Genomic DNA, 27506 nt, shown 5'->3' on the forward strand with positions numbered 1-27506 from the left:
TTGGGAATTATAGGTGGGTTCAGAGTAAGAAAAGGTAATGGAATATTGCTAAAATGACAGCTTGTCCCACAAATATTTAGTAAAACATTGCTGTTGAGAAATTTGAATTTTTGACAATTAATTTTATGACTTTTTGAAAAATACCTTTAGAAATGCCCTTGCAGAGCTACCGTGCATCTCTGTCCACTCTTTGCTTACTGTATGGCAATTATGTAAGAACTAGACATGTAGAAAACCCAATTGATTATTATCATTTACCATGTTTCCTCTTGTATTGTTATATTGGCATTTTTCCAGTTACTTTGAAGCCATGTTCCGTTCTTTTATGCCAGAAGATGGACAAGTTAATATTTCTATAGGAGAGATGGTTCCAAGCAAACAAGCATTTGAGTCTATGCTAAGATATATTTATTATGGTGAAGTGAACATGCCTCCTGAAGATTCTCTGTATCCTTTATTTAGTCTTTGTTTTAAACCTGTATAAAAATGCACTTACAGTGTGGCAGCATTTCCAGTTCAGCTATAAAGGTACAAAATCACACGCTGCTTAGGTGAGTCAGTAGTTCTTTGGCAGTGAATTTATTGTATATCCAGTTGTAAGGGCTTGATAAGTGTAAAACAGTGTGGGGGAAAGGGATAGCTCTGCATATGCAAGGAGAAATAGTATCCTAAATTATTAAGATACCATGCTTTCTTAATTCTAGAAGTTTGTGTGAATTTGTTCTGTACTCTTAGCCTGTACAGGTTAAGACTGGAGATCCACCTATTGCTTGCTTGCCTACCTCTTTGTATAGCTTCCAGTTTTCTGTCCTGGGCCAAAGCTGTTCAGATAGGTAGAAGGCTGGATCTTTCCACCGGCACTAGCAATCTAGCAGTTTCTTTCTTATTGCTACTATTTGTATTTTGTCCATATGGGTCCCTTAACCACCAGCATTGTTCAAAGATGGCTGCTGGGAAAGCTTCTTCAGTGACTTCCACTGGTGGAGCATAGGATCCAACCCATAAGACTTAGGAATTAATGTGTTGCTAATTTACCCAAAGAACAGATCATCTTCAAGGACATTGAGTTTTTTGTTTTGCTTACAATGTCATTTTCCAGAATGTTTGAATTCACAGAAAATTAGGCAACAGCTGCTGCATATATAGTATGGTTGAAGCAGCAGTGGTGTGCATGGCCCAAATCCAAAGAAAACTTCAAGGAGGCAGCCAGCTGCAATTATAATGAGAATACGTTAGAGAGAAAGCAGACAGAGGTCAGATCTCTGTTAATCCTTATTGCCATTCCATTTATGTTTATGGTACCTTTGTTCCTCACAACTTGAAACATGAATTCTCTTTAACTGGCCTTTTAAAGCTATCTCTTTGCTGCCCCTTATTATTATGGGTTCTACAATAACCGTCTGCAAGCATATTGTAAGCAGAACCTGGAAATGAATGTTACTGTGGAAAATGTGCTCCAGGTAATTGTTCAGTTTGGAACTAGTTATAATTAGTCCCTTAAAAGTTTTTTTGCTATGGGAAATTGTCAATTAAAAAGCCCATAAATTTTTGCCTAGAAAGTTTGTGACATTAGTTCACATTCTCAGACAAAACATTATGGCTGGAAGAAGTTAGTGTATTCCTTCCTGTTAAAAATTCTGTCTAAGTCTCTGTGAAATCATTGGTATCCAAGAAAACATACCTTGCTCTAAATTTAATAGTATACTCTGAAATACATATATCTGATGTTGGGGGGTGGTTGATGGGGGGCACGGAGGAAGAATCACTAGAACTGATACTGCGCAAGATGCAGAAACCCATCCCAGTCCCTTACATGCCATAAGCCAATAAAGATTAGTCTCATGATGTTCAGCTGATTTGATCCTTTTCAGAAGGACAACCAGATAAAACCATATAGGACCTCCTTCTAGAGTCCATTTTTGACTGTGAGCAGCCATTATCTGCTGATTCTTCCAGGAATACGTCCTTGATCACCTCATCTGCCTAGAAGTGTTTGCAGTAGCATCAGAGAGTCTGTTAGATCACTTTTACCACTGCAGTACACTGTTAATGATTGGAACCATATATTAATTCCATCTGCTGTTGTTTCTCAACCTGCTTAAAATCACAGTCTATGGAACCAAGTACAGTGCTTCATTCAGTACTGATCCCTCTTTCATCTACTTCAGCACTAGTTGTGCTTCATTTGTTAGCTTTTGAAAGGCTGTTGTCATCTCAGTTGCATACCCTGGAACTGCTTCTCCTTGTTAGGATAATTTCTTCTTTTCTGATCAGAAGATGAAGTTGATGATTCTTTGGATTCCATGAAGTCAGACAAAGAATCAAGCTCTTCCGGCCCACTGGTATCTGTTAACAAGACTCCATCCTCTTCTATTTGGTTGTATGTTGCATAATTAGTCTTTGGTACAAGATGTAAAACAGCAGTCCTCATAGGTTCAAGACCTAGTGTTTGAGTAGTGGACTCTGAAGCCCATACTCTTCTCACACTTCCAGTGCTTCTTGCTCTGGTTCCTAATGATTCTTGGGAGAAGCCAGCGCTGATGTCTCCAGTTTCTGGAAGACTTAGATAGCTTCTGCTGTGGTGTTGATCTCTTGGGGCAAAGAGAGATGATTACCCCATTCAGCTGATGAACAAGGATGGAAGGAATTTCAGTTGCATGGGAGATAAGTGTAACTCTTTGGCAGCATTGTCCTTGCAGGTTAACTACCATTCCTGCAGGGCTAGACACCATACAAAAGATATCCAAGGAAAATTGCTATAGGACTAGGATTACAAAATTAGAAGACAACACAGGGGAAAAAGTATGTTATTGTTAACCCATGATGTACCATAAACAATGCAAAAAATGGGTTATAAAAGTAGAAGACAAGGCAGCAAAACCAAAATAATACATCCAATGAATTGGGCAAGAGACTACAATCAAATTCTTTTTACAAAAGCACCCTCCTAGACCATTATACTACAGTCCTGTTTCCTTCATAAAAATGCCTCTGGAACATTTTTGTTCTACACATTCTGCAGAATGATAAAAGTGTGGAAGCCTTCCTGCTGCCTCAGGCACACCATTCCACAAAGCACAGGCCACAACAGAGAAAGCTCAGGTACCAGCTTTTTTTACTCATTTACAGGATGGCATATATGGAAGGCTTTGCTCTGATGAGCAAAGCTGTTGTGGTGGAACATAGCACAAGGGTCAGTCCTGCAGATATGTCAGTCCAAAGCAATACTTTCTCTGGACAAAAGGATGCTTCTGAAAAGATCCTCAAAAATGAAGTGTTGTGTGTAACCAAGAAGCTGCATAGCAGATTTTCATTCAAAAAGCATGGGTATAGCTGCTGCTGTATGACACCGTGCATGGATGGCTGTAGACTGCTTTAACTCCTAAGGCTAAAGCAAGGATTTGAGAAGCTACTATTTGAATGGGAGAACATGTTCAGCAGCAAGATGGATGATACCCTGAAGATAGTGCAGAGGTGTTTACGTCTGTAGCCCACTTATCTGTGGGCCTTACTCACAGATAAGATCCAGAGGCAGAAGCAATGGTTTGGAGTTTGCCATTTGGGGCCTGACTGATCCTTCATAGATTGTTCATTATTTTGTCAGTCCATCTCTGCTGTGTCTTTTAAATCCTCTTCCAAGGCCCAGCACCTTTCAGTGCTCAAAGTCATCTTTTTAAAAAATTCAACCTTCCTGTCTCATCATCTGTCCTGCACTTTGGATGACATCTGTCAGTGTGGGAAGCTATTACCATTGACATCTGAGTTACGACCATGTCAAACTAGGATATGCAATAGAGTTTGCTTCTGTGTTTTTATCATTAGCAGCCATCAAAAGCCTTGGTTCATTATCATTGATAAGGGATGCCCAGGGTCACTTCAGGTGACTTAACCATAGCTGTTTCCAGGTGAGAATGCAGCATGCAATATGGCTAACATGCTAGCAGTCAGCCCTACTCACCACAAGAAAGACAGCTCTTCATCACCTTTATAGAGCTCCCAGCAGTCTTCGTCTCTAAGGGAGACCTCCCTGAGCTGCTAGGGAAAGTAATACATGTGACTGCCAACAATGTGGCCAACAAATGTGCAGCTTCCATAACTCCCACCTTAATTGCAGATCATGGGAGATGTCTATTGGGTATTATATCATACTTATAGCAGTTTATATTTCTGGTAGTTGCAGGTTTACTCAGTCTCCCATGGAATGTGTTCTCTTGCATTACTCCTGTTTGAGGCATGGACAAAGTTGTTCTGTTTGGTTCATCCAACAACACCAAGTGCCACAGTTACTACAGCAGAGCAAGTGCAAGCAGATACTCTCTTGGTGATGCTTTTCAGCTCAGTTGGAGCCCATCCTTCTGATCACAAGGCAGTCAACAGTGTATTGCCCAAGTGAGGACAAACTGGATATTGATCACTTCTTACTGGCTACAACAACATGGTTTGCCAAGGTCTTCCACACAGCCAAGAACCAACTGCTGGTATCTCCCAAGGCACATGACATTCTGTCACAGGTTTTTGGTAGAGCTCTACACAAAAATGTGGCCACTCTGAAACTCATTATATAGGATGATTCAGGCCTACGGCTCTGTGGGAAATACTCCTGAATGCTAGGAAACCCTTCTCCTAGTTGCTTTTATGCTCAGAAGTGGAAAGGTTTCTCCTGTGTGTCTTGGCTCAAAGATAGGACACCCTCACCTGTCAGTAACCTTTATCTAATAGAATTTGCTTCGGCTTTGCTCTCTAGGTTTAGGAATCTCTTCCTTAAGGGTGTACCTGGCAGACAGCTCACCTGCATGCCCACTGCTATATTGCTGTTACCTCTTTGCACAGCCTATGGTGAAGAAATCATTTTCAGGCTTCACCCTCCTGATCCACACCCTCTTGGGACTTACAGCTTGAGCTTGTAAAACAACCCTTTCAGCTGTTAGCCACCTGCTACCTTCTGAAAGTAGCCACCTTGGTCACTGTACATTCAGCAAGAAAGTTCAGCAAATTTTGTAGTGTTTGTTCTTATCCTCCCTCTCTCCAACTCTATAAGGATAAATCTGTTCTGTGCCCAGACTTCTTTTTTTTTTTTTTGAAAAATTTTTTATTGGGTTAGAACATTATTTTTACATTTACATTCAATTTTCCCCAATTTTTTCATCTCTAACCCCCTCCCTTTCCCCCCCTTTTTTTGTTGACTTCCAACAGCTTTCCCACCCTTTGTCCCCTTTCCCTTATTTTTATTAGCTTCCTCTATCTAAAACAAATATATATTCTCCATTATTCTAAGCAGTACATCCCTGACTATTATCAAACTTCTTATCAAATTCTGCCTCAACCAGAAATTCATTCTCCCTACCTGTTTTGTTTAATTCAGCATCCAGAGTACAAAGAGCCTTGCATTTCATGGATGTTTGCAAAACATGGGTATTCTGTCTGCACAGAACTGCCCCTTTTAGGAAACACCTGGACCGCTTTGTTTTGTTTGTTTTATTTACTTTATTTATAGCCTATGTTTTTCACTCAGGCTCAGGGCAGATATAGAGTATAAAAACAATGCAATCGGACAGCATAATATCTCCAGTGAACAATTCAGATAGACTAGGATTACAAAATTAGAAATCAGTGCAAACAACAAACTGTCTAAGGCAAGATATACAATAAACAATGCAGAAGGTGGATTGCAAAGATAGAAGACAATGCAGTAAAAGCAATATGATACCTACTGTTAATATTGTAGTAGACTATAATCCTAATCCCTTATAAAAGCGCCGTCCTAAACTGTTCCATTCTACTACAGTTCTAATCCCTTTATGAAAATGTGTTCCTGAACATTTCTGTTTTGCACATTCTGTGGTATGATAGAAGTGTGGGAGCCTCCTTGATCTCCTCAGGCAGGGCTATTCCAGAAGGTGGGAGTCACCACAGAGAATGCATGTGAATGGGCAATTCCCAAACTTATCGTTTGCAGGGTGGCACTTTCAGAAAGATTTGGTCTGATGAGTGAAACTATCACCACAGAGCATAGGAGGAGAGACAGGCTAGCAGGTATGAGGATCCAAGGCAATTAAGGGGCTTCTAACTGATAACCAGCACCTTGAATTGAACCCAATAGCCAATCCGTAGCCAACATGATGCCTGAATAATATGTGACGTGTCCTCCACCTTGCATCCAACAGTAACTGTGCTGCAGTGTTCTGTACCAATTGGAGTTTCTGATGTTAAGAGCACAACTATGTATCACTTTTTCAAAAGGAGATTGATGGAAGTATGAGGAACTATTTGGTGCCTTGGTGGAGGGGGTTATACATTCTTCTACACATGTATAAAGCCTTGCACAGACTTAAAGGGGACTACTTGGATTCCTTTAATCATTCTTGAAGAACTTAAAGAGAACCTAGATGGATCAGACTGGAGGTTGATGTAGTTCACCATCCTATTCACAATACTCATCCCCAGCAGAGCATAAAGGCAACTATATTCCAGCATCATTTCTGCATAATTTCTCCCCAGGTTAACTGGTACTCCCCAAGTTAACTGGTACATCTGAACATTAATGTTCCATATAAGTATCATGACTAATTGCTGTTGAAAAGCCCATCTTTATAACCATCTAATAATCTAATCATCATGGTAAAGAATCTAAGAAGCCAGTGTGAATGAACAGAGAGCTCTGTGATGAGCTACAGAAGAAAAAAGATGTTCAAGAAATGGAGGGAAGGAAATGCATCTAAAGAGGAGTATCTAGGGGTAGCTAGGCACTATAGGGCAGTCATCAGAAAGGTCAAAGCTCAGAATGAGCTGAGACTGGCCAGGGGACATGTCACAACAAAATGATGTTCTTAAGATACATGAGTAAATGGAAAGTAATGAGTGTGATACCCCCCATTGTTGGGTGAAAACAGAGAACCTCTGACAGAGAGAGAAGGCAGAAAGGCTCAATGACTGTTTTGCCTCAGTTTTCTCCCTGAAGAGAACAGACTCACCTAGAGATAGTAGTAGGCAAGGCATGGCTTCAAGGCTGCTGGTTGACATGGGCAGAGAAGTTGCTGAGAAGCACTTAGCTGCACTGGATGTGTACAAATCCCCTGGGCAAGATGGGGTGCACCTGAGAGTGCTTGAAGAACTTTCAAAAGAGCTTGCAGGCCCTTCGTCGATCATCTTTCTGGCCTCTTGGAGGACAGCTGATGTGCTGGAAGACTGGAAGAGGGCAAATGTTGCCCCTGTCTTCAAGAAAGGGAAAAAAGATGATTCAGGGAACTATAGGTCAGTCAGCCTGACTTCTGTCCTAGGGAAGATACTGGAGCAGATATTAAAGGTGTCAGTCTGCAAGCATCTGACAGACAACATGGTGATATGGGGAAGTCAACATGGATTTGTTCCCAACAGATCCTGCCAGACCAACTTCATCTCCTTCTACGACTAAGTGACAGGCTTACTGGATTGCGGGAATGCTGTCAATATAATATATCTGGATTTCAGTAAAGCGTTTGACAAGGTTCCTCACGTTCTGATGGCTAAACTGGAAGACTGTGAACTGGACTCTAGGATGGTTGGATGGATAGGGAACTATCATGCTCAATCCGGGGAAACCATCATACGGGGCAATTCCAGGTTTTCGCCAATGATACACTTAAAACATAGTGCCTGAAGAGACCTGTTGAAGAACTAGGTTCTTCATAATCTAGAGCTATTATAACATCCTGCAAGGTAAGGAGTTTCCCCAAATATTTTCTAATGAAGACTATAAAGTTCAGAAATAAATTTAGAGCAAGTGCATAATCCATCCCTCCAAGCATGATATCTTATTCTATAAAGCCTGTTCTTATGGATTTTAAGTTTTTATTCAGTAAAAATGTACAATTTTGTTGCATTTCAGATTTTAGAGGCAGCTGACAAGACCCAGGCTTTGGATATGAAGAGGCATTGCCTACATATCATTGTTCACCAGTTCACCAAGGTTGGTTGGATGTTTTCTGGGGTTCTGGGCATCTGCTGTCCCCTTTCACTGCCATGGCTGAAAACAGCTTAAGGTAGTCCTCCATTTCATTCTTGTTCCACCCTTTGGATTGTATGCTGTGCTTTATAATCTGCTTTTAATAATAATAGGGTTGATGACATTTTTTTAAATATTGCTATGGCTTTTCAAACTGTTTCTTCAGTGACTATTACCTGTTATGTGATTTTCTTTTAAATATTGACCATTATGTGTACCATGACAAGACCATGTTTCTGTGTGTGATATTCAGGGCTTTTTTTCAGCAGGAACGCAGTGGAACAGAGTTCTGGAACCTCTTAAAAATGGTCACATGGCTGGTGGCCCCGCCCCCTGATCTCCAGACAGGGGGGGTTTAGATTGCCCTCCACACCACCAGCGTGGAGGGCAATCTAAACTCCCCTCTGTCTGGAGATCAGGGGGCAGGGCCACCAGCCACGTGACCATTTTCTCCTAGGGCAACCCACTGAGTTCCACCACCTCTTTTCCCAGAAAAAAAGCCCTGGTGATATTAGTCATATGCCATATAACGTTTTTCCTATAATTGGGTATAAATAAAACTCAGCTTTCTGATAAAATCGTACATTTGGTAATGTTGTTATTGGCTAGCATCTGAAGAACAGTGAAAGTCCAAGAAAAACAAGTCTAAAGCCTCCTCAAACATCAGCTCTCCCCTGTACTGCAATGCAAACTGCTCTTGAAAGTGATGTGGCATGGAGGAAAGTCACATGTTCATTGAAAAAAATAAAGAATTTTACTATAATTTCACAAGCTCATTTTGCAAAACTAGTTGGGAAAAGAAAGATGTAACACTCTTACAACAGAAAGGATAATTTAGAAGTGCCCATTCTGCATTCTGTCCACCTAACCTCAGTTTTGCACTGATTGGATAGCACATATAATGTCACTTAAAAAATTCCCTATCTCCAGAGCAGTTTTGCACTTCCAACAAATGATCAGCTTAAACACACATGTAAAAAAAGTAAAAAGTGGTACCATGGTACGAAATGGCTGAGTGACCAAGTGTTTGATTTGTTAACAAATAATTTCAATTGTAAAGAGAGGAGGAATCAGTGTTTTGCACAGTTGATGAGTCACTCACTGAAAGTTGTTTTTTAAAATACTAGGTCTATCATATGAAGCTGCCATATTCTGAGTCGGACCAGCTAGCTTAGTATTATCTGTTTTGTTGGGTGGGCAGCAGCACTCCAGGGAGTCCAAAACAGAAAATTATTTCTCACCACTAGTTACTGATATTTAACTGAAGATGTCAGGTACAGAAACTAGGACCTTCTTCATACAAAGCATGTGCTCTAACATTAAACCATAGCATGTTAACATTAAACCACAGCATCTTTGAATCCTGAACATTGTCTTTGAATCATCTACATTTTTCCAGTATTAAAAAATACCATTTAAACTAGTTAAAATAAATTAAAAGTATCTTTTTGTTTGCCTCCTTTTTCTGTTGGTCTCTGAAAAATATCATAACATGACTTGTACTGTGATGAAAATAGGAGAGATGAATGGGAGGTATTAGGTAGTGGTAATTTTCATCATTACTACAACTATGCGACAACGAAAACAGTTTTTTAAATTTATTTAGCTTTGACAAGTTTTTCTTAACTAGAACATTGATTTTGCTAAACTTTTGTTAAAACTGCAGTAGTTCTCAGCAGATTAGGTATTAAACAACATTTGATTTCTCTGACATTTATGCTCTAACTCTTCTGTGTTTCTGAACTGAGTCAACTGCAGTGTGATCATCTTTTGATAACCCCTTGCATGGCAGATTTCTACTAATGTTAACCATTGTCATCTGTCCTCTGAGGTGACTGCTACCTCCTTTAGTCAAATGTGTGTACTGAGGACACCACAGATTTCTGAATTAGAAATTTTATATATATTATATATATGAGCAATTGATATATACACTGGTGAATGAAACTAGTGGTTGTGAGAGGTCAGAAGAGACTAGTGTCATAACCAGCTTCTTCCTACTCATATACGAAGAAATTTTAGGCAATGTTACTGTTTTTGTTTGAAGCATTTAAGCATTTAAAATGCATTTGCATTTTTTCTTTACAATAGGAACATTTCCGTTTCTTTCTATTTCAGTTGTGCTTGCACAGTGTAGTAGGAAAATTAAAGGCTTGGCTCCAAACCATCCAAAAGTAAAGCTGCAGTGGGAAGGGGGATAGGGAACAGTCTTTTCCTGAACTTCATTCTGTAGTTTGAATTCAAGCCATGTTCTTGGCTCAGAATTTCAAACCATCAAAATCATGGCAGGTATCAGAAGACTTTAATTGTCTTCTACTGTGACTGCAGTGCTGTACTAAAAATGTGGTTGCAGATGATACAATTTTAGGGTTCTTCCTTTCTTTAAGGGGAGAGGGGATTTTTGTTTGTTTAAACTTGCTTGCATTTACTGTTTTAAATAAAACCCCTGTTGGTCCCATGTGAAAAAAACCGTGCTTCTTGGAAAATATTCCTGAATACTTTTAAGGTGTCTCATATTGCATAGGTGGTGCTTCATGTATTTTTTTGTGAGTTAAAGTATATTATTTTAAAATAAAGTGCTTGGGTTGGTTCTAGCAAAACTAAACAAATAGCTTCCTTGCACAAATGGAGGACAGTGAACCTAAAGGAGGAATATATTACAAAGCTTATCCAAATGCCTTTACATGTATTTTAGGCATGACTGTATCTGTTGCCTCCAGTATTACCTAGATAAGTCATCATCATGGTTTTGGCTAGTCCAAAAGTACTATCTGAAGATATTTTTTTAATGAACTATGCAGATAAAGCATTTGTTCTGACTTTTTTCCTTTGAAACATTGCTCAGTAGCTTATACCATTAAAATAATACTGTAATATCTGTGAATTTAATTTATTCTATGTCTTTCAGACATGATTTGGAGTGATTAACTAGATTTTTCCCTCTTTTTCCTTGAAGGTCTCCAAGTTGCCAAATCTTCGCTCCCTCAGTCAGCCTCTCCTTCTTGACATCATAGAATCATTAGCAAATCACATATCAGACAAGCAATGTGCAGAGCTTGGCTCAGATATCTAAGGATTCCTGTATTCTACATACTGTTCTTCAAGAGGTTGCACTGTTTCTTACATGTATTATCACAGTCTGTCTCGCTTGTTACCATTCCACGTTGATCTGATGAGAATGTCCCCAGAAGTCAAACGCAAGGCCTGTTTTAAAAAATGCCATGAAAACATCAGAATGTTCTGTGAAACCTTCTATAGATAGATTTGAAACTGAATTGGACGTCACAGATGCAAAGAAGAGAGATTACTGTTTCTACTTGCCTTTTAATATCAAGCAGGACAATATGTACATAATTCCTGATGAGTAGTGGAAATTTTGTTACTGAAATTGTCTCCAAATTTGTTCCACCAGGAGATGTGATAAACTTTCTTATTTTTCTCATCGGTACCTTTCTACTGCCTGACCTGATCCCTGTTAACCATGAGGCTGGGAGGTTGTGGGGAAGGTATAGAAGGCTAGGAGATAATATCAGTGGTGCTGGGGAAGGTTTTGGGTAATGATGAACACAGTGGAACAGCCAGTGCTGTGGTGTTCTCCCACTGTGTAAAAAGTCACTACATAGGGCATTTGTTAACAAGATGTATCCAGCATATATTTGCTGACTGGTAACTGTTCTTCCTTTCTCACCATCTAAGCAGATGTCATCAAAGACTATCTTCAAAACACTATTTATCATCCCTTTCGCTGTATGTATGTGTAAAAGATTGATTACATGTCTTGAAAAGTATAGTAGCAAAGAAATATAAATTTAAGGAATATGAAATATCAATATGCATTATTCTTAGTAAACCTATGCTGCTTCACCTTTGGAATTATGAATGCAGATGAATGTCAGACATTTCATGTCATTAGAATGTAGTTTATAACATGACCCTACAAATGGGTCCAATAAATGATGTTTACTCTGTCATAGTAAAAACTTTCTCCATGTATAGATAACCAAGTTAATTTCACCCAGAAGTTAATTGAGCTGCACTCTTGCCAAAGCACAACGTTAGAATCCAGTAGCACCTTAAAGACCTACACAATTTTCCAGGGCATAAGCTTCCATGAGTCAAAACTTACTTCATCAGATATGCTTTAACTCACAAAAAGTTATACCTTGGAAAATTTTCTTGGTCTTTAAGGTGCTAGTGGACTCATACTTTGTACTAATATAGATTAACACAGCTATCCATCTAAAAGTATTTTTAAACATGTCTGGACTTTTCAGTTAAGTAAAAGGATGTATTTGGGGGATGAATAAAAACTTCAGCCTATGTTTTAGCAACAGTGGCATGCCTACATAAATTATATTGCTGGGAGAGACTCCAACCTAATCTAACTTTGGTTGCTTCCACACCAGGGTGATTTTCTGGGGTAATTGGGAGCTCATGGAATTCCCTGTTAAATTGCCCTTGCAATGGGATTCCAAACAATGGACATTCTATTTTAAGTGATAGTTTCCTTTTCACACTTAATATTCATTGAAATCCGCCCCCCGCATGTGTTCTCATATGACCCTCAGGATTCTCTGCCCACCCTGTTTTACTTTTTTTTTATGTTGAAAAGCATAGGTAATGCAGCACTACATAGAAATAACGCAGTAACTTAAAAAAGAAAAAACTACGTATTTCCAGACACCTCCAGTGATCCCCTTCCTGAACTGTGGGTGATTCTCTTCTGTTTTTGAAAAAAAACCTACCATGAATAATACTGAATATGGTAGATGAAGGAGAATTTATTTTAGAGTTTACAAGGTTGTTCAGTTTGCCAATCAACAACTTAAACAGGGCCAACTCAAATGCAGCCTCCCAGCATTACAAAGGCCAAGAGCCCACAAAGAAGCAAATGAGCCTTCCTGTGGAGCCTGAAAAGGCAGTTCCAGCAGGAGGTTCAGCTTCTGTTGCTGCTAGTAAAAAGGACCCTTGTGGAAATTCCAGTTTCAGAAGAGCCACTTTGAGAGACCTCCTCATTTCACTTTGAACACCAACCTCAGAGTTAACATAAAAGACAAACTTCCCCAGAAATAAACAATGGAGGCTGCTAAAACATAGATGTTTACCCGACAGGCACCCAAAGGTACAAAATCAGGTTCCAAATTCCTTAAAGTCCCTGTATTATTTGAAGCCAAGAGGAAGTTCGGTAAACACGGAGGAGCTATATTTCATTGCGAACAGAAAGTTCCTTTCTCAGCTAATGTTTTGAATTATGGGTGCTGCAGAGATAAGGCTGTTTCGAAGCAGCATAGGAAAAAAATCCAGATGACTATAGTACTGCAAGAGGGGCACCGGTCTCACAGCTCCTGATACCACAAGAATGGCAAATAGCCCCCTGTAAGAGATTTTTTTTATTGCTTTACAAGACTGAACTTCAACTAATGATCTCAAAGCTGAAACAGTTGAATTTAAAAGGAAACCCAGCATATTTGATCTCTTTTTCTTAGCCGTAATTTTCTCTTCGTTTTTCTTTTCCAAAATAGAATTGTAATTACCAAAAATTTCCCATAGGGCTTTTGTAGGGCTTCTGCTTGATGTCTAAATTCAGTCCATGCAATCTATTTAATACTTTCAGCCAAAACTCCTTTAAAAGCAAAAGCTGAAAAACATACTCAGTTTTATCAAGGTCCAAATTTAAAATACTGCTTTAAAAGGGGGAGCAAAAATGCTAAAAATTTCTTTAGGAGCAGCAACTTCATCCTCAGGGACTTTTGTAATTCCAAACCAACCAATTTCATTTCATAAAGACACATTCCAACACCCTTACTAGTGATGTCTGCAGTCGTGCTGATTTATGCAGGGGAGCATTGGACTGAGGGCTAGGTGGGTGTTTGGGAGCAGTTGGCCAGTGTACTCACAAACATCCTCCCTTGAGGAACGGGCAGTTCTCATAAATTGAGTAAGATTACTCAGTTATACAGAACTTTAGATAAGCCTTTCCAATTCTGTTGGAAGTGAATTGTACATGGCTATGTAAGATTTTAAGCACAGCTTTTCTCTAGGAATGCTCACAGAAAAATTTAGACACAGACTGACAAAACGAACAGGGGAAGACACGCGCAAACAAGGACAGAATTTCCCCCCCACTCCCCTTCTAAAGTTGTGCATCCCAAAGGGAGCACATCTCAAAGAGCAAGCCAGGACAACTTAGTCCTTCCTGTATCAGCCTTTCAAAAACAAATTGTGCATTCCAGTTTAGAAGCACCAGGACAAATGCCAGATTGAAACTAGGAAACAAACATTTCTTCTTTATTTTCTTTTCAGTTTCAGGACCTCAGAGGGTCAAATAATTTTTAAACAGGTATAATTCTTAAATAATTCTTCCTTAAAACAATTCTTTACCTAATGCAATAAACAACCAAATTCTAATCCCTAGGCGCAAAAAATGCTGTTGCTTTCTTTAAAAATCACATGGGTCATTAAATTTTGAAGTGCTGCATTTATTACATATTCCTATGGTGGAGAAGCCAGGTGTTTTAGGGGAAAGCCCCCAAATTACTATTTTGTGCACACAATTCCTACCAAAGAAATAGCATCTCAAAACAACACTCTATCCTTGCCTCAGACAGGGTCATGGAACCAGTTCTGAAGGGGGACTTTTTTTAGAGCACTCTGTGTTTTAATTCAACCCCCCCCCCCTTCAGCCAATAACCTCACACAGAATCATGACACAAAGCAGTGATCTTTAAAAGAATATGGGTTTATTGTTTATAGAATAAGCCCATGACACATACCACTTTTTTCAGGGCTGAAATGTGTAAGGACCAGTTACATTGGAGAGCTTTATATACCCTTAGTGCTAGTTGTTTACCGAATAATTGCTAATTGTTTACAGAATAAAAGATCAAAAGGTTAGTGTAAACACCTTGTCAAAATGATGCAAAATGATGCATTTCCCATAATATCTGACAAGCTTGAGTGACAAATGAATTATACAAACATTTGAGACATGTTTCTGTTATACTCCTGGGAAGGAATGCATTCAAGGTTAAAATCTTTAGTAACCGAAACAAGAAAATGTTTATATTTTGCTCAGTGACCCTTCTCGCCTACAAGAGACCTATCTGACCTGCAGGATATCTCGGCAGGAAGAATTGTGACACTAGAGCAAGGCTATCTTATGTGTCTGTGTGTTTCAGCTTGAATATATGCTCACAAAAAAATTTTATGGAAAGGGGTCTAAAAATCCTTTAACAGTAGACCCTAAGGACAGCCTTTTAAAAAGAAAAAACCTTTATTTGCAGAGCCTCTGAGGATCCCTACTCCTCTCTCTAAAAGAGTTGTTCTCTTCTGTTATACTAATGGTTGCCAGGGTCAGGCCCCTAGCAGTCATCAGTGCACTGCTTCCCCTTTAGACACAAGAAACTCCTCATGCCGATTGTGCCCTGTACAGAAAATACTGGTTTTTTACAGGTTTCAAGTCAGATTTGTGTGTGTGGATAGAACAAGCTGTTAATGGTCTGTACACAAGTATAAGACAACATCATGTGAAAACGCAGGGGGAGAGCTCCAGTCATGTGGCTGAAATGTGGGAAATCCTTGGTGCAGAAGCAGCCTTTGTTAGAATGGGAATATAGGAGGGATAAAAATAGACTAGATTGGCACTAGAAAGATAAAAGTAATCAAACGTTTGCATTTGGAACAAGGTTTGTACAGTTGTTGCAATGTTGGTGCCACAGAATAAGAGAAACAGTACAATATAAATTATTGGATTACTTCTTCCGGTAAAGAAGTATGGCAGTTTTTGAGTTGATTTAAATTTTTATTTTCTTTTGACTCACTGTTTAACATTTTTGCTCCAGTTAAAAGTCTCCTGATATGTTTTTGTACAGTTGTTTTCAGAAATGAAAAGGAGGATTGTATAAAAAGGTTTAGATACTTTGGATAAGTTATGAACATCAAGAGAATCTGTCAGAATGTTTGATGTTACAAGAGATTGTTTCTTTAGCTAGTGCCTCAGTTGTCATGGCTGTTGGAAAGACTGCTGTGATTGGAGGATCTCAAATTAATCTTCTCTGTTTGTAAGAAATTGCAGCTAGTTGCTCTGCTTGGAATATTTTCGGTTCCTTTAAATTGTCCTTACTTGAGAAATGGTGAAATGTCCCCCTGTGAAGAACTGAGTACCAGAATTCGTGCTGTGTTAGTCTGAGGGTTAAAGACCAAATGCTTCTTAATAGAGTTTTAGTATTTCTTGAAATTCTTCCAGTAGGCATAATACTGTACTACTGTTTGAGGCTCTAATCTGTTTACATATGTTGGAAGAATAACTACAGAAGACGCACAATTATTGGTAGCCATTATTTATGTAGTACATATATTGAGAATGAGTGCCTCAAAATGAATGAAGTGTATCTTGAGCCGGTGTAGTCTGGTTTTCAGTCTGTCTATTCATTTTGGGAGAAGAGTGCAGATCAACAGAGTTGGCTTGTGTGATAAGTCTTTTAGTTTATGTGAGAGGGGCAGATTTAAAAATGACAGAAATAAAATTAATTTTAGGAGCAGTTACCCTGACTACTAGTGAAAGACACTGCCAGTGTTCACATGGTTTGCCTACCAGATTTAACAGTGGGTGCCTTGATTGTTCAAATGCATGCCCATACCTCTTTTAGGTCTACAGCTGGTCTCAGTTTTGCAGTTCATTTTGAAAGTTACAGTTAATTGCTAAAAATGTTTTCTTTCAGATGTTTCTTTTTGCTTGAAAATGCAATAAATGTAGACCTCTGTGGCAATAACATTCCTTTATCACAATCCTCTCTGTGGATTTGTATCCCATCACATGCTTTCATTTCCCCATCTCTAAATACTATACTATTACCACTGTCTTTTTTTGCTGTGACGTGGATAGCTCAGGCTATCCTACTTTTGCCAGATCTTGGCTGCTAAGCAGAGTCAGCCCTGGTTAGCACTTAGATGGGAGACCACCAATCATGTCCAGGGCTGCTATGCATGGGCAGGCAATATCAAACTAGTTCTACTTGTCTCTTGCCTTGAAAAACTTGTAAGGTCATCATAAGTCAGCTGTCACGTGACAACAAAAAAGTGGCATTTTAAAAATGTATTTTACTCATGGATTGGTTAGCAATTGGCTTGCTTTATTCTGCTGAATATTGTGCAGAAATGAGATTTAACCTTACTGACATCAAGGGTCAATACATTAGTAGTTACATATCTCGTTGAAATTTGAAGCTATTACAAAATTATTTCTAATTAAAAGTAGGTTGACTGTAAAATGGCTAATTACATGTTTCAATTATCATTTAGTTTACCAGTTCTACTTACAATTCAAATGGAGTGCATGAACAGAAATTGTTTGCAATGTAACAATGCTCAGTTGATACCTTGCTGCACTGTTTTTTGCAACTACTTGAATATATTTTGCACATTATCCCACTTAAACCATTACTTCAGCAAAGAGATATATTTAATACTTATGTGTATAGCTGACTTTGTGATATATACAAGGCTGTAGACTTTTCTTAAAGTGCTGCAGTGTCCTCATGAAGTGGAGACAACAGGCTTTCCTTAATATGTGCATTTCTTGAGTCTCCAGGTGAGTCATGTATGATGCATGTAGTATGATACATGTGATAAAAGTATGATACGTCTAGTGTTGATTTCATGATGGAATAAAAGTATCATTAGAATGTATAGTGCTAGTTCTCAAGAATGGATTGGAAAATAAAAATGTCCCTGGAGCAAGCTAAGCTGAACAGCCTCTGCAGCACTACAAGCCAGTGCTGCAGCAAGTCACACAACCTCTCAGCTGCACTAACAGTGGGCATTAGCTCACTCATGCTGGCTCCTGCAAACTGGTAGCTGTAGGAGGTGGCAGGTAATGACGACACTGGTTTTCATTGCTGCTGAAGGGTCCATGCCAAGAACCCTCTGAGGTATTGGCAAAATTGCTAGGGCTTGGTGCTGCTTGCTCCCTCCCAGCAGTGGCCCAACAGAAGTTTCCCTGTAAATTAAATGGCCTGTCCTGTCTGACCCTACTAGGTCTCATCATAATTAGCCTGAATGGCTTCTTGGAGTTAACACAGGGCCTAAGAAACATAATCAGCTGGTATTGTCTACTATGGCTTAGTTTGATACATCTTTTTATGCCTGTGTATCAAAATGTGGTCTAGATAAACTGGCAGAAGTCTGATCTGTAGAACATCCAGCCCTCGTTGGGATTTGGGGTTTGGTTTGAGTAATCTTCTGAGTCTTTCTAGCACTGTGAGTTCAGTCCCTGCATTTATACTTGGAAGTGAGTTTTATAAAACTGCTTCCAAATAAATGTGTTCAGGATCTGTGCATCAAGCTTTTTGTACATACATCTATACAAGTGTTTTCATCCTGTTTTTTGTTGCAAGGGTACCTCTTATTAACAGATCAGAAATTAAACTATTATTTAAGGGGGCTGACTAATAAATTTTTTATTCAGTTTTTTAAAATAATTAAAAACTAAGGATTTTAAAAGTAATTTAGTTATCGAAAATACGAAACATGCAGCACAGTTCACAAGATAGGGAAGGATTTATGTATATTAATTACTGACAATATTCACAAAATAGAGAAGGATTTACAAGATATATGATTAACAAGACAGAGAATGTGTCTTCAATATATTTCCCATTTCATCTTTTATAATTGGATTGGATCTAGTGCAGCATTTCCATGGGTGCAAGGAGTTCTGTCAACAGAGTGTGACTAGCAGCTTTCTCCTCTTGTAGCAGCCTGAAATGCTCCCTGAAATCCTCTTCCTGGGTGTCTCTTATCTCCAGAGTAACATTTAACAGGGCATTTCAGGCTGCTATGGAAATGGGGAGCCACAAATGTCACACACTACAGGCAGAACCTGTGCCCACAAAAAATCTGTGCTGGATCCAATGCATTATTTTGTACTTTCCATTTCTATTATTTTATAGAATTTAGACATCAGCCCTTTCAGATTTTTTTTTTCTGTTTGGGCATTAACAAAGTATGTAATGTAAAAACAACACAATAAATGAGCTTCTGTCCTTGTCATTAACTTCAGCAATTCCATATTTATTTATTATAATTGCACTCCATCATTCTAAAGATCTCAAAACAGTGTCTGTGGGCTATCCTATTTTATCCTTCACAACCCTTGTGATTAGCTCAGGGTTATGTCCTCTGTGTAAGGGTTGGGATTTGAACCTAGATTTCCCCAGTACACCCCACTGACTCAGAATTGGTTGAATTTATAGAGCTTGTACAGAGGAACAAACATACAATCTAAAATTGCACTACATACAGTTTAATTATTGGGTCTAGAAAGCACATGAGATGCACAAAACTTTTTTAAAAATTTTCTGTAGTGACTGTTGCCTGATCTATAAGTTATAAAATGGTATGTGGTGGTGTTGCTGCTGCTGCCGCCACCGCTGCTGCCATGTGAAGTCGTTGTGAATTACACAGAAATATTAAACAATAGTGGAGACATGATCAGCTTAAGGTAGAGTGCCTTCTACCCTATAGCAGCAGCACTGACAAAATATTCCTTAGTACAGTTTGAATTAATTATTAGAAGGCCATCAGAAGCCCTAGACTTTCTCCCTTCTTTGGTTGTGTCTTACTATCAGTATAGTGGTGATACCTAGATACTACATAAATGGACCTGTCAAATGCTGTCTCTTAAGCAGATAACTTCAACATGTTTTGTGGCATGTTGACTTCATTTATATTGTTCTAGTCTAGCAAGTGTAATTTTTTTCTCACCCCTTGGATCAGCAGGTCAGGGTTGATATATAGTTCAGTTATGGTTTTGTCATCAATTTTATTTAGTCTTCATTTGTAAATGCAACATTCATTTTGATAAATTACTTTAGTCCTATTCCTATTGGAATGGGATTTGTATTTAAAGGCACAGTGCCTGCATTAGGAGAAGGGAAATAAAGGAGTAGTTGAAAGAGAAACACACCATACCTTAATTGTAATTTATATCTTTTGGTACTTGAGCATGCAAGGTTAAGGAAATCCAAACAAAAGAAATCCTAGTTTGGCTGCTATGAGAGCCTAGGAGTAAACATGGGGCATCAAAATAGTTGACATTAGTAGGTCCTACTGCCATTACTATTTCCAGTGCAGACTTTCTTTACAGCATCTGCTCTTGTTAGGGTGCCAGTTCCCAGGTCTCCTAAAAAGGACACCAAGAGAAAATTGTGATGCGCACACCCAATCTATTTTACTCCTAAACCCATGTACAAGACAAGCAACCACAAAGAGGATCACTACATGAAAAAACTGAGTTACATTATACTTGCTGCAACCTCAAGAAGCTTAAGTACTGTATGCCTCTACCACTTTCCAAGGGCCACGATGTTCTTAGGATTCCGCATTGGTAGTCATTCAGTTCTTAAAGGTAAAACCTATGTCTGTTGATGTCATGCACACAACAGCAAAAAAAAAAAAAATTTAGAGAGAAGAAACCCATCCTACTGAACATTTACCACACTCAACCTATCTCTGCATGTGTTAACAAAATAAACTTTTGTGTCACTTTATAGGTAATGATGTATGTGCCTCCTCTCGCCACCCACACACACCACCAATTTTTATTTACAGGGGAAATGTTGTGACTTCTCTAAAGCAAACAAAACGACAATATGACTAAATGTAGAAGGGGGAGTCATTCGTTTATGCTGGTATGTACTGGCTGTTACAACTTGGATTTGTCAAGAGGAATTTTAATTGAAATTTTAATCAGTTCAGATTTGATGGCTTTGTTCTTAAATACCTCACAAGTGAGGGTAGCTGAAATTGTTCTCTAGTGATTCTCTCCACAGCTGTACAAATGTAGATGCGAAAATGTTAGGTAGCCTGATCCTAGACTGAATCAACTTTTCGGTTAGTTTTGTGTTTTACTTTCAAAGAGCCCTAGAAACGAATAAAACGAATAAAAATGAACACAAATGCTTTTGTTAGCCATGTATTCAAAAATGAGTGTTGAAATTCTCAAAAGATTTCATATGCCTGGTTAAATTTCTTTACATAGCAATCTGAGAGACTGAAGATAAAATGTGAATTTCCTGTAACCATGTGAAGCAAATTTAATGGTAAGTAATGTGTGGGATCTATTTCCGGTTATTGCAGGGGAGGGATTTTTTAAAAAGTGTAACCACTGGTGATTATTTCAGATGTATTAATGTGGAAAAACAAAAACCTGTGCTTTTATGTGTACGTTGTACTTTTCTCAGAAACTTTGGTTCCATTTCTTGGCTTCCTGCATCGAAGGTGTCTCTGGTTGTTTCAGCTCCTTTAAAAGGGGACTCGAACCAGCAAGTGAAGGCGTGATGCTTCTTTCGGCTGTTCGAGCTCTTCCAAAGACCTCTGAACCTTTTTGTGTTCTCTTCACAATTCCCGTTAGCCAAAGCTCCCCCTCCCTGCTCCCCAAGGGACCACTAGTCTATGTATGATACACATGGATTCAGCTTAAAAACTCCGCCGCAGGCAGCCGTGAAACCAAAAGCCACACGGAAAGAGGCCAGCGAGAGGGTGGGCTCGTCATTGTTACCTCAAGGAATTGAACGGGGTGGAATAGCATCGCATCCCCCATCCCACCTCTCTGGCCGCAGCGCATGCGCGGTCGGCCAGGCCCTGCTCTCCCTGCCTGAGCAGGTGCAGGGATGGGCCCCGCTATGGAGCGGAGGCAGCGGGGATGCCGCGGAGCCCCAGCCTGGGGGTGCCGCCGCCTGCTGCCCTTTCTTAGCGCCCTGCTCTGCGCTTCTGGGGACCCCAGCGTCGGCCCGGTAGGGATGGGGAGCGGTGAGCCGCCAGCCTTGGTGGGGCTTGCGAGGGACAAATGAGCGGAACAAGGGGACGCCTTCCATTCTGAGGGGCAGCCAGGGCCGGGCGGCGCCTCTCCAGCCACCCACCCCGGGCGTGGCAGCCTGGTCCGCATCAACTGCCCGCTAGCCAAGGTGGAGGGGAAGGGGAGGGCAGGCAGAGTCACCTCTAGTGAGGGGCGATGGAGCCGTGCGAATCAGCCTTCTCCGGTCAGGTTGGCAGGGAGGGGCTGGCTAGGATGTGCCCCCCCCCCGGCATGGTGTTTTCTTGAAGTAGGGCAGGAAGGGGCGCCGGGTGCCTTGGTTTTGTTTTTTGTAACCCTAGCAGTGTCTTTAGTAAGGCTGATGGGGAGGAAGTGAGAAAAATACTCGCAAGAAGGATGTGCTGAGGTGTGGAATATTTGTTTGGGTACCACGAGTCGGAATGGATGCCGACAGGCAGGCTGGCTGGGGGTCTTCACAGCCTTACTGGAGTGAAGCAGAATAGGGAAGGGGATGAATTACTGTCCCCCTACAGGGAATATTGGGCCGAGGTGACTGACTCGTGGATTGGATGTCAGAGTTGGGGGGACCTCTGGGTGTTAGAGAGGAAGTGAAAAAGTGTTCTGGGATTCGCTGACTTAAGGTCATACAAGTCCCCTCTCTGTCCAGCCACGTTGAACAGAGAATGCCCTATATAGCCCCAAAGATCTGTTCAAGATTGAGAAATTTTGTCCTGGGACAATACAAAAATGTACAAACATTTTACTGGAAAGCATCTACGTTGTCTTTATAGTGAACTGCAAACAAAAGGAAGTATAGCAATAGCTTAATGTTCATAGTTAGGCTGTATGCTAATGATTTTTGACTGTTGATGTCAGTGTGCATTTAAATTTCTTAACTGTCATTTTTGCTAGCTTTTATGGTATTGTGTTGGATACTTTTCAGTAGTAACAGCTTTAATCAACTTTAAGCAGTATGATTTTGTCTTGACATTTCCTTTTATTAAAGTATGAGATTTTCATTAATAAATGCTAAATGTTAAACAAAACTATAAAGTTATTCCATATTCAGCTTTTCATAACTTGAAGATATGTGTTGTTGATACCAATTTTTGTTCAGATTCAGAGTAATAGAAAGAAATACTGCTGGCCAGATAAGAGAGAGGTAACTTGGTTTGCTAGGAGAACAAAACTGAACTTTGCCAACTGCCCTAATTTGTAATGTAGTGATTTTGAACATTGAATTAATGAGATGAGTGCTGTGTGAATGAGCAGTAGATAAGAACAGCTCATTTCAAGTGTGCCAGTAACTCTGCTTTACTTGCACTCTTGCCTTAGTCTCCCTAACGTTACAGATTCAATATGCCATAGGGTTAACTCTGCAGCTATAAAATGTTCATGGAGCAGTGACAGCTGGGCCAACTAACCTACGCAAAAAAACTCTTGATGCATGGCCAGTCTGTTTCATAACACTGACTCATTAGCAGTGGTGGCTGATGACTTTTTGAGTTGGTGGGGCTGCAATTTTTAAACCTCTTATATTAAAAACAAGAGGACTCACACAGCGTGTATAAAGGAAAGAGCGCCCTTAAAAATGTGCAGCAGAGAAGCATATTCTTCCTAATGAGAAAAATTAGCTGTTCTCTACATATCGTGAATAAGGGAATAGCACCATATGAGAGGGTCCAGCATCTAAACAAACTTGAGCCTCAACATAAACATGGCATAAATGCTTAAATATATGCATTTCTAAAGGAAACATACCAACATCTATTGCCAAAACCTAAAACAAATAAAGCTTTCAAAATATCAGGGAGCACTTACTTCTTGTAACATGCATGTTTTAAAAAAATGACTTCTCAAACCAAATCACTTCTATTCCAAACTTTGAAACAACTAATTATATCAGTAACATGGAAAAATAAGGGTGTAATTTGAGTCAGGGCCCACTAGAGCTTAGTATTAGAAAAAGCAGCTTTCAGTCCTTAGTTCTGAACATTTGGTTTTCTCAATAATTTTAATCCAGTGATAATTTAGCTTTAAAGGGAGTTTAGACAGATACATAAACATCAATGGCTACTGATGGTGAGTAAAAGGAACTTCCACATTGAGAAGCAATACACTTCTGAAATGCAATGCTAGGAGGCAACATTAAGGGAGTCTCTATGCTGTGCTTGTTGACCTTTCTCCAGGGCAACTGGATGGGTAGAATGTGAAACAGGATGCTGAACTAGATGGCCCACTGGGCTGATCCAACAGATTTCTCCTTATGCAGGAGGCATCTTATTTTTATGATATGCAACATAAGGTTCATGGAGCATTTTTGTTCTCAATGAGATCTAGTGCCTGGATTGAACCATCAAACGTGGTTTGGATCCTGTTACTGTTAGGTGGATCTGTAACTTGTTGACAGATTGTGCCCAAAGAACACTTCATCCTCTTGGAGAAGAGTGACAAGTAGAGTTCCTCAGGTCTTGGGACCTGTTTTGTTCAACATTTTTATCAATGATTTGGATGAAGGAATAGAGGAAATGCTTATTAAGTCTGCTGATGATACTAAATTGGGAGGGGCAGCAAATACCGTTGACAGAGTCAGGATACAGGATGATCTTGACAGGCTGGAAAACTGGGCTAAAACAAATACAATGAATTTCAACAGAGATAAATGCAAAGTTCTTCATTTAGGTAGGAAAAATCAAATGCATAATTATAGGATGGGGGAGATTTGTCTTGGTAGTACTATGTGCGAAAAAGATCTAGGCATCTTAGTAGACCATACACTGAACATGAGTCAGCAGTGTGATGTAGTAGCTAAAAAGACAAATGCAGTTTTGGGCTGTATCAACAGAAGTATAGTGTCCAGATCATGTGAAATGATGGTATCACTCTACTCTGCTCAGACCTCATCTAGAGCATTGTGTTCAGTTTTGGGCACCACAATTTAAGAAGGATATGGACAAGCTGGAACGTGTCCAGAAGAGGGCAATGAAGATGATGAGGAGTCTGGAGGCCAGGTCCTATGAGGAAAGGTTAAAGGAGCTCGGAATGTTTAGCTGAAGAGGAGATGTCTGAGAGGTGATAAGATAACTATCTTCAAGTACTTGAAGGGATGTCATATAGAGGATGGTACAGAGTTGTTTTCCGTTACCCCAGAAGGTTAGACCAGAACCAATGGGTTGAAATTAAATCAAAACAGTTTTTTGGCTAAACATTAGGAAGAACTTCCTAACAATTAGAGCGGTCTCTCAGTGGAACAGGCTTCCTCCGGAGGTGGTGAGCTCTCCTTCTTTGGAGGTTTTTAAGCAGAGGCTAGATGGCCATCTGACAGCAATGCTGATTCTGTGAACCTAGGCAGATCATGAGAGGGAGGGCAGGAAGGGTTACATCAGTACTTAGTTCTCGTGACCCCTTCTTACACACCCAGGGTAATGCCAATTGCCTTTGGGGTCAGAAAGCAATTTTCCCCTGCCCAGTTTAGCTAGGGATCCTGATGGTGTTTTGCCATCTTCTGGGCATGCAGCAGGGGGTCACTGGGTGAATGTGTGAATTTCCTGCATTGTTCAGGGGATTGGACTAGATGACCCTGGAGGTACCTTCCAACTCTATGATTCTGTGATTCTAAAGTAAGGGTGCAAAGCCCAAAACTTCAGCTAGTCTAACAAAAAATCTAAAATGCAATTCAAACTTGGGGAGAATTGAGAAGAATCTTTGAGCTGCAAGTCGGCAGTCAGTAAGTCCCTCCCACAGAGTCAACACCAACCGCCTGGCTGTGAGTGGTTGGTTTGTCTTGTCTCAGTCCTACAAGGCAGCGATTATGTTTATCTTTGCAGGAAAGCAGGAGGAGCTAATGGGTAGCTTGCAAGCATCCAGGATATCTGCTGTAAATTTGGCTGGGAGAAAGCAGTCCCACTATACAGAAGTGGCTTGCTTAGGTGCAGTCCAGAAAGAGCAGAGGCAACCTGAGATACCACGTGATACTCTACATTAAGCTTTCTTCCCTCCTCCCTAACGGGTTTGAGGCTGAGTTTAACACTAGGATGGAGGACTAAAACTAATATTATGTGGTGCAATTGTCTTTAATTGTATTATCACTCACCCCCTTGAGTGGTAAGGGAAGGAGGTTACACTGGATTGAGGCATAATGGTAGAGCCATGCCTTGTGTGTAACTGACAAGGGGAGCTTTGACTCTGGAAAGCTCATAGTTTGGAAATTTAGTTGGTTTTTAAGGTGCTACTAGACCCAAATCTTGTTCTTCTACTGCAGATCGACACAGCTGCCCATCTGAAACTGTATTTTTGTTCTGGGGTTATGTGTTTAGATACTGGGTTAAATTGCTTTGAATATTGGGAAATAAGTATATACATTTTACAATTAAATACAAATAAATTGCCTACTAATTACATCCATTAGAACCATCACATACTGGTGCAAACAAATTGTTTGGCCAAAGTCCTGCTAATATGAAATGATGCCATTTCAAAAGTAATGCCTTCGTAGTATTCTTTCTAATTTATAAATAAAATCATAGATATTACCGGTGTAACCCGTGAAATGTACAAAAAATATTTTACAAAAGTATGACAGAACTTACACTAGTAAGTTCTGTATGCCTGGGGGTGGTGGGGAGTCAATTTATGTTGCTTGCTCAGATTGCAGCTCTTCTTGCCACATGGTATACTATTTTTAAAACTGAAGAGATTTTCCAAAGCTGAACATGATCTGGCATAGGGGTCTGCTTTCCAACAACAACAAAAAGTAAAAAATGCCACCGGGTATGGCTGATGGGTATGCCTTATGTAGTTCTTTGGATCTCGTTGGCATCATTGTGTATTCAATCACTAACAAGCATAAATACCTCTGTTTTTAAAAAAGGGGAAAAGAACAAAGATACCTTTTTCTGATCTAAACATTCTTTAAAAAATATAAAAAAACAAAAATACAAATACCAAATAACATGACACTTTTTACATAGTTACATATGTATATATTTTCAGAGTAGTTGAGGAATTTTTAATAACTTTCTGCTATATTTCATTTATTTATTTATTTATTTATTTATTTATTTATTTATTTATTTATTTATTTATTTATTTATTTATTTATTTATTTATTTATTTATACTTTGCCTTCTTCCCCGGTGTGGACTGAAAGCAGCTTACATGATTTTCCTTTCTCCTCTCCTCCATTTTATCCTCACAGCAACACTGTGAGGCAGTTTAGGAGTGTATGATGGTGACCCATCAAGATTTTATGGAGAGTGGGGATTTAAACCTGGGTGTCTCAGATCCTAGTCTGACTATATACATGCTATACACAACTGTCATTATACAATAGCCCATTACTAATTAAATAGAGCAACCAAATCTATATACTCACAGTATATAATTATTTGTAGTGATCTGGTGCACTGATCGTCTTGTCATGAACTGGGCTGGACTGGGTGACTTAATATTCTCTGTCTTTCTCTATATTGACATCATAGTCACTCTTTAGTACCATGAAATCAATGGGATAAGTTAACTGAGACTAATTTGATTTATCCAATTGATTTCAAGGGGAGGAGTGCAAATTTCCAGTGTGGTGTAGCGGTTAGACTGTTGGACTAGGATCTGAGAGTCCAAATCCCTGCTCAATCATGGAAGCTACTTGGATGACTTTGGGCCAATTACACATACTCAACCTGCTTCACAGGGTTGTTGTGATGACAAAATGGA

At 39.6% G+C, this 27506-nt stretch overlaps 2 protein-coding genes across 5 annotated transcripts in view; both read left to right on the forward strand.

Annotated features, from left to right (window-relative positions):
• Nucleotides 1-16752, forward strand: part of LZTR1 (leucine zipper like post translational regulator 1) — a 41583-nt gene extending 24831 nt beyond the window's left edge. Inside the window, exons 17-20 of one of the 3 annotated variants that reach the window (XR_008597052.1) lie at nt 298-447; nt 1355-1460; nt 7375-7695; nt 7865-7939. Coding sequence is in view for 2 of the 3 variants with exons in the window: in XM_054980108.1 (XP_054836083.1) it covers nt 298-447; nt 1355-1460; nt 7865-7945; nt 10938-11054 (454 nt within the window). In the remaining variant the exon portion in view is untranslated. Of the gene's footprint in view, nt 1-297; nt 448-1354; nt 1461-7374; nt 7696-7864; nt 8019-10937 lie in introns of those variants that run through there. The other 2 variants (XM_054980108.1, XM_054980109.1) reach the window with 2 other exon arrangements.
• Nucleotides 16753-21651: 4899 nt separating this feature from the next.
• Nucleotides 21652-27506, forward strand: part of MMP24 (matrix metallopeptidase 24) — a 55116-nt gene continuing 49261 nt past the window's right edge. Inside the window, exon 1 of one of the 2 annotated variants that reach the window (XM_054980905.1) lies at nt 21652-21807. In XM_054980905.1, coding sequence (XP_054836880.1) covers nt 21652-21807 — 156 coding nt within the window. The remainder of the gene's footprint in view (nt 21808-27506) is intronic. The other variant, XM_054980906.1, reaches the window with a different exon arrangement.

This window comes from Eublepharis macularius, chromosome 5 (assembly GCF_028583425.1).
Source record: "Eublepharis macularius isolate TG4126 chromosome 5, MPM_Emac_v1.0, whole genome shotgun sequence".
In the NCBI taxonomy this organism is placed as follows: Eukaryota; Metazoa; Chordata; class Lepidosauria; order Squamata; family Eublepharidae; genus Eublepharis; species Eublepharis macularius.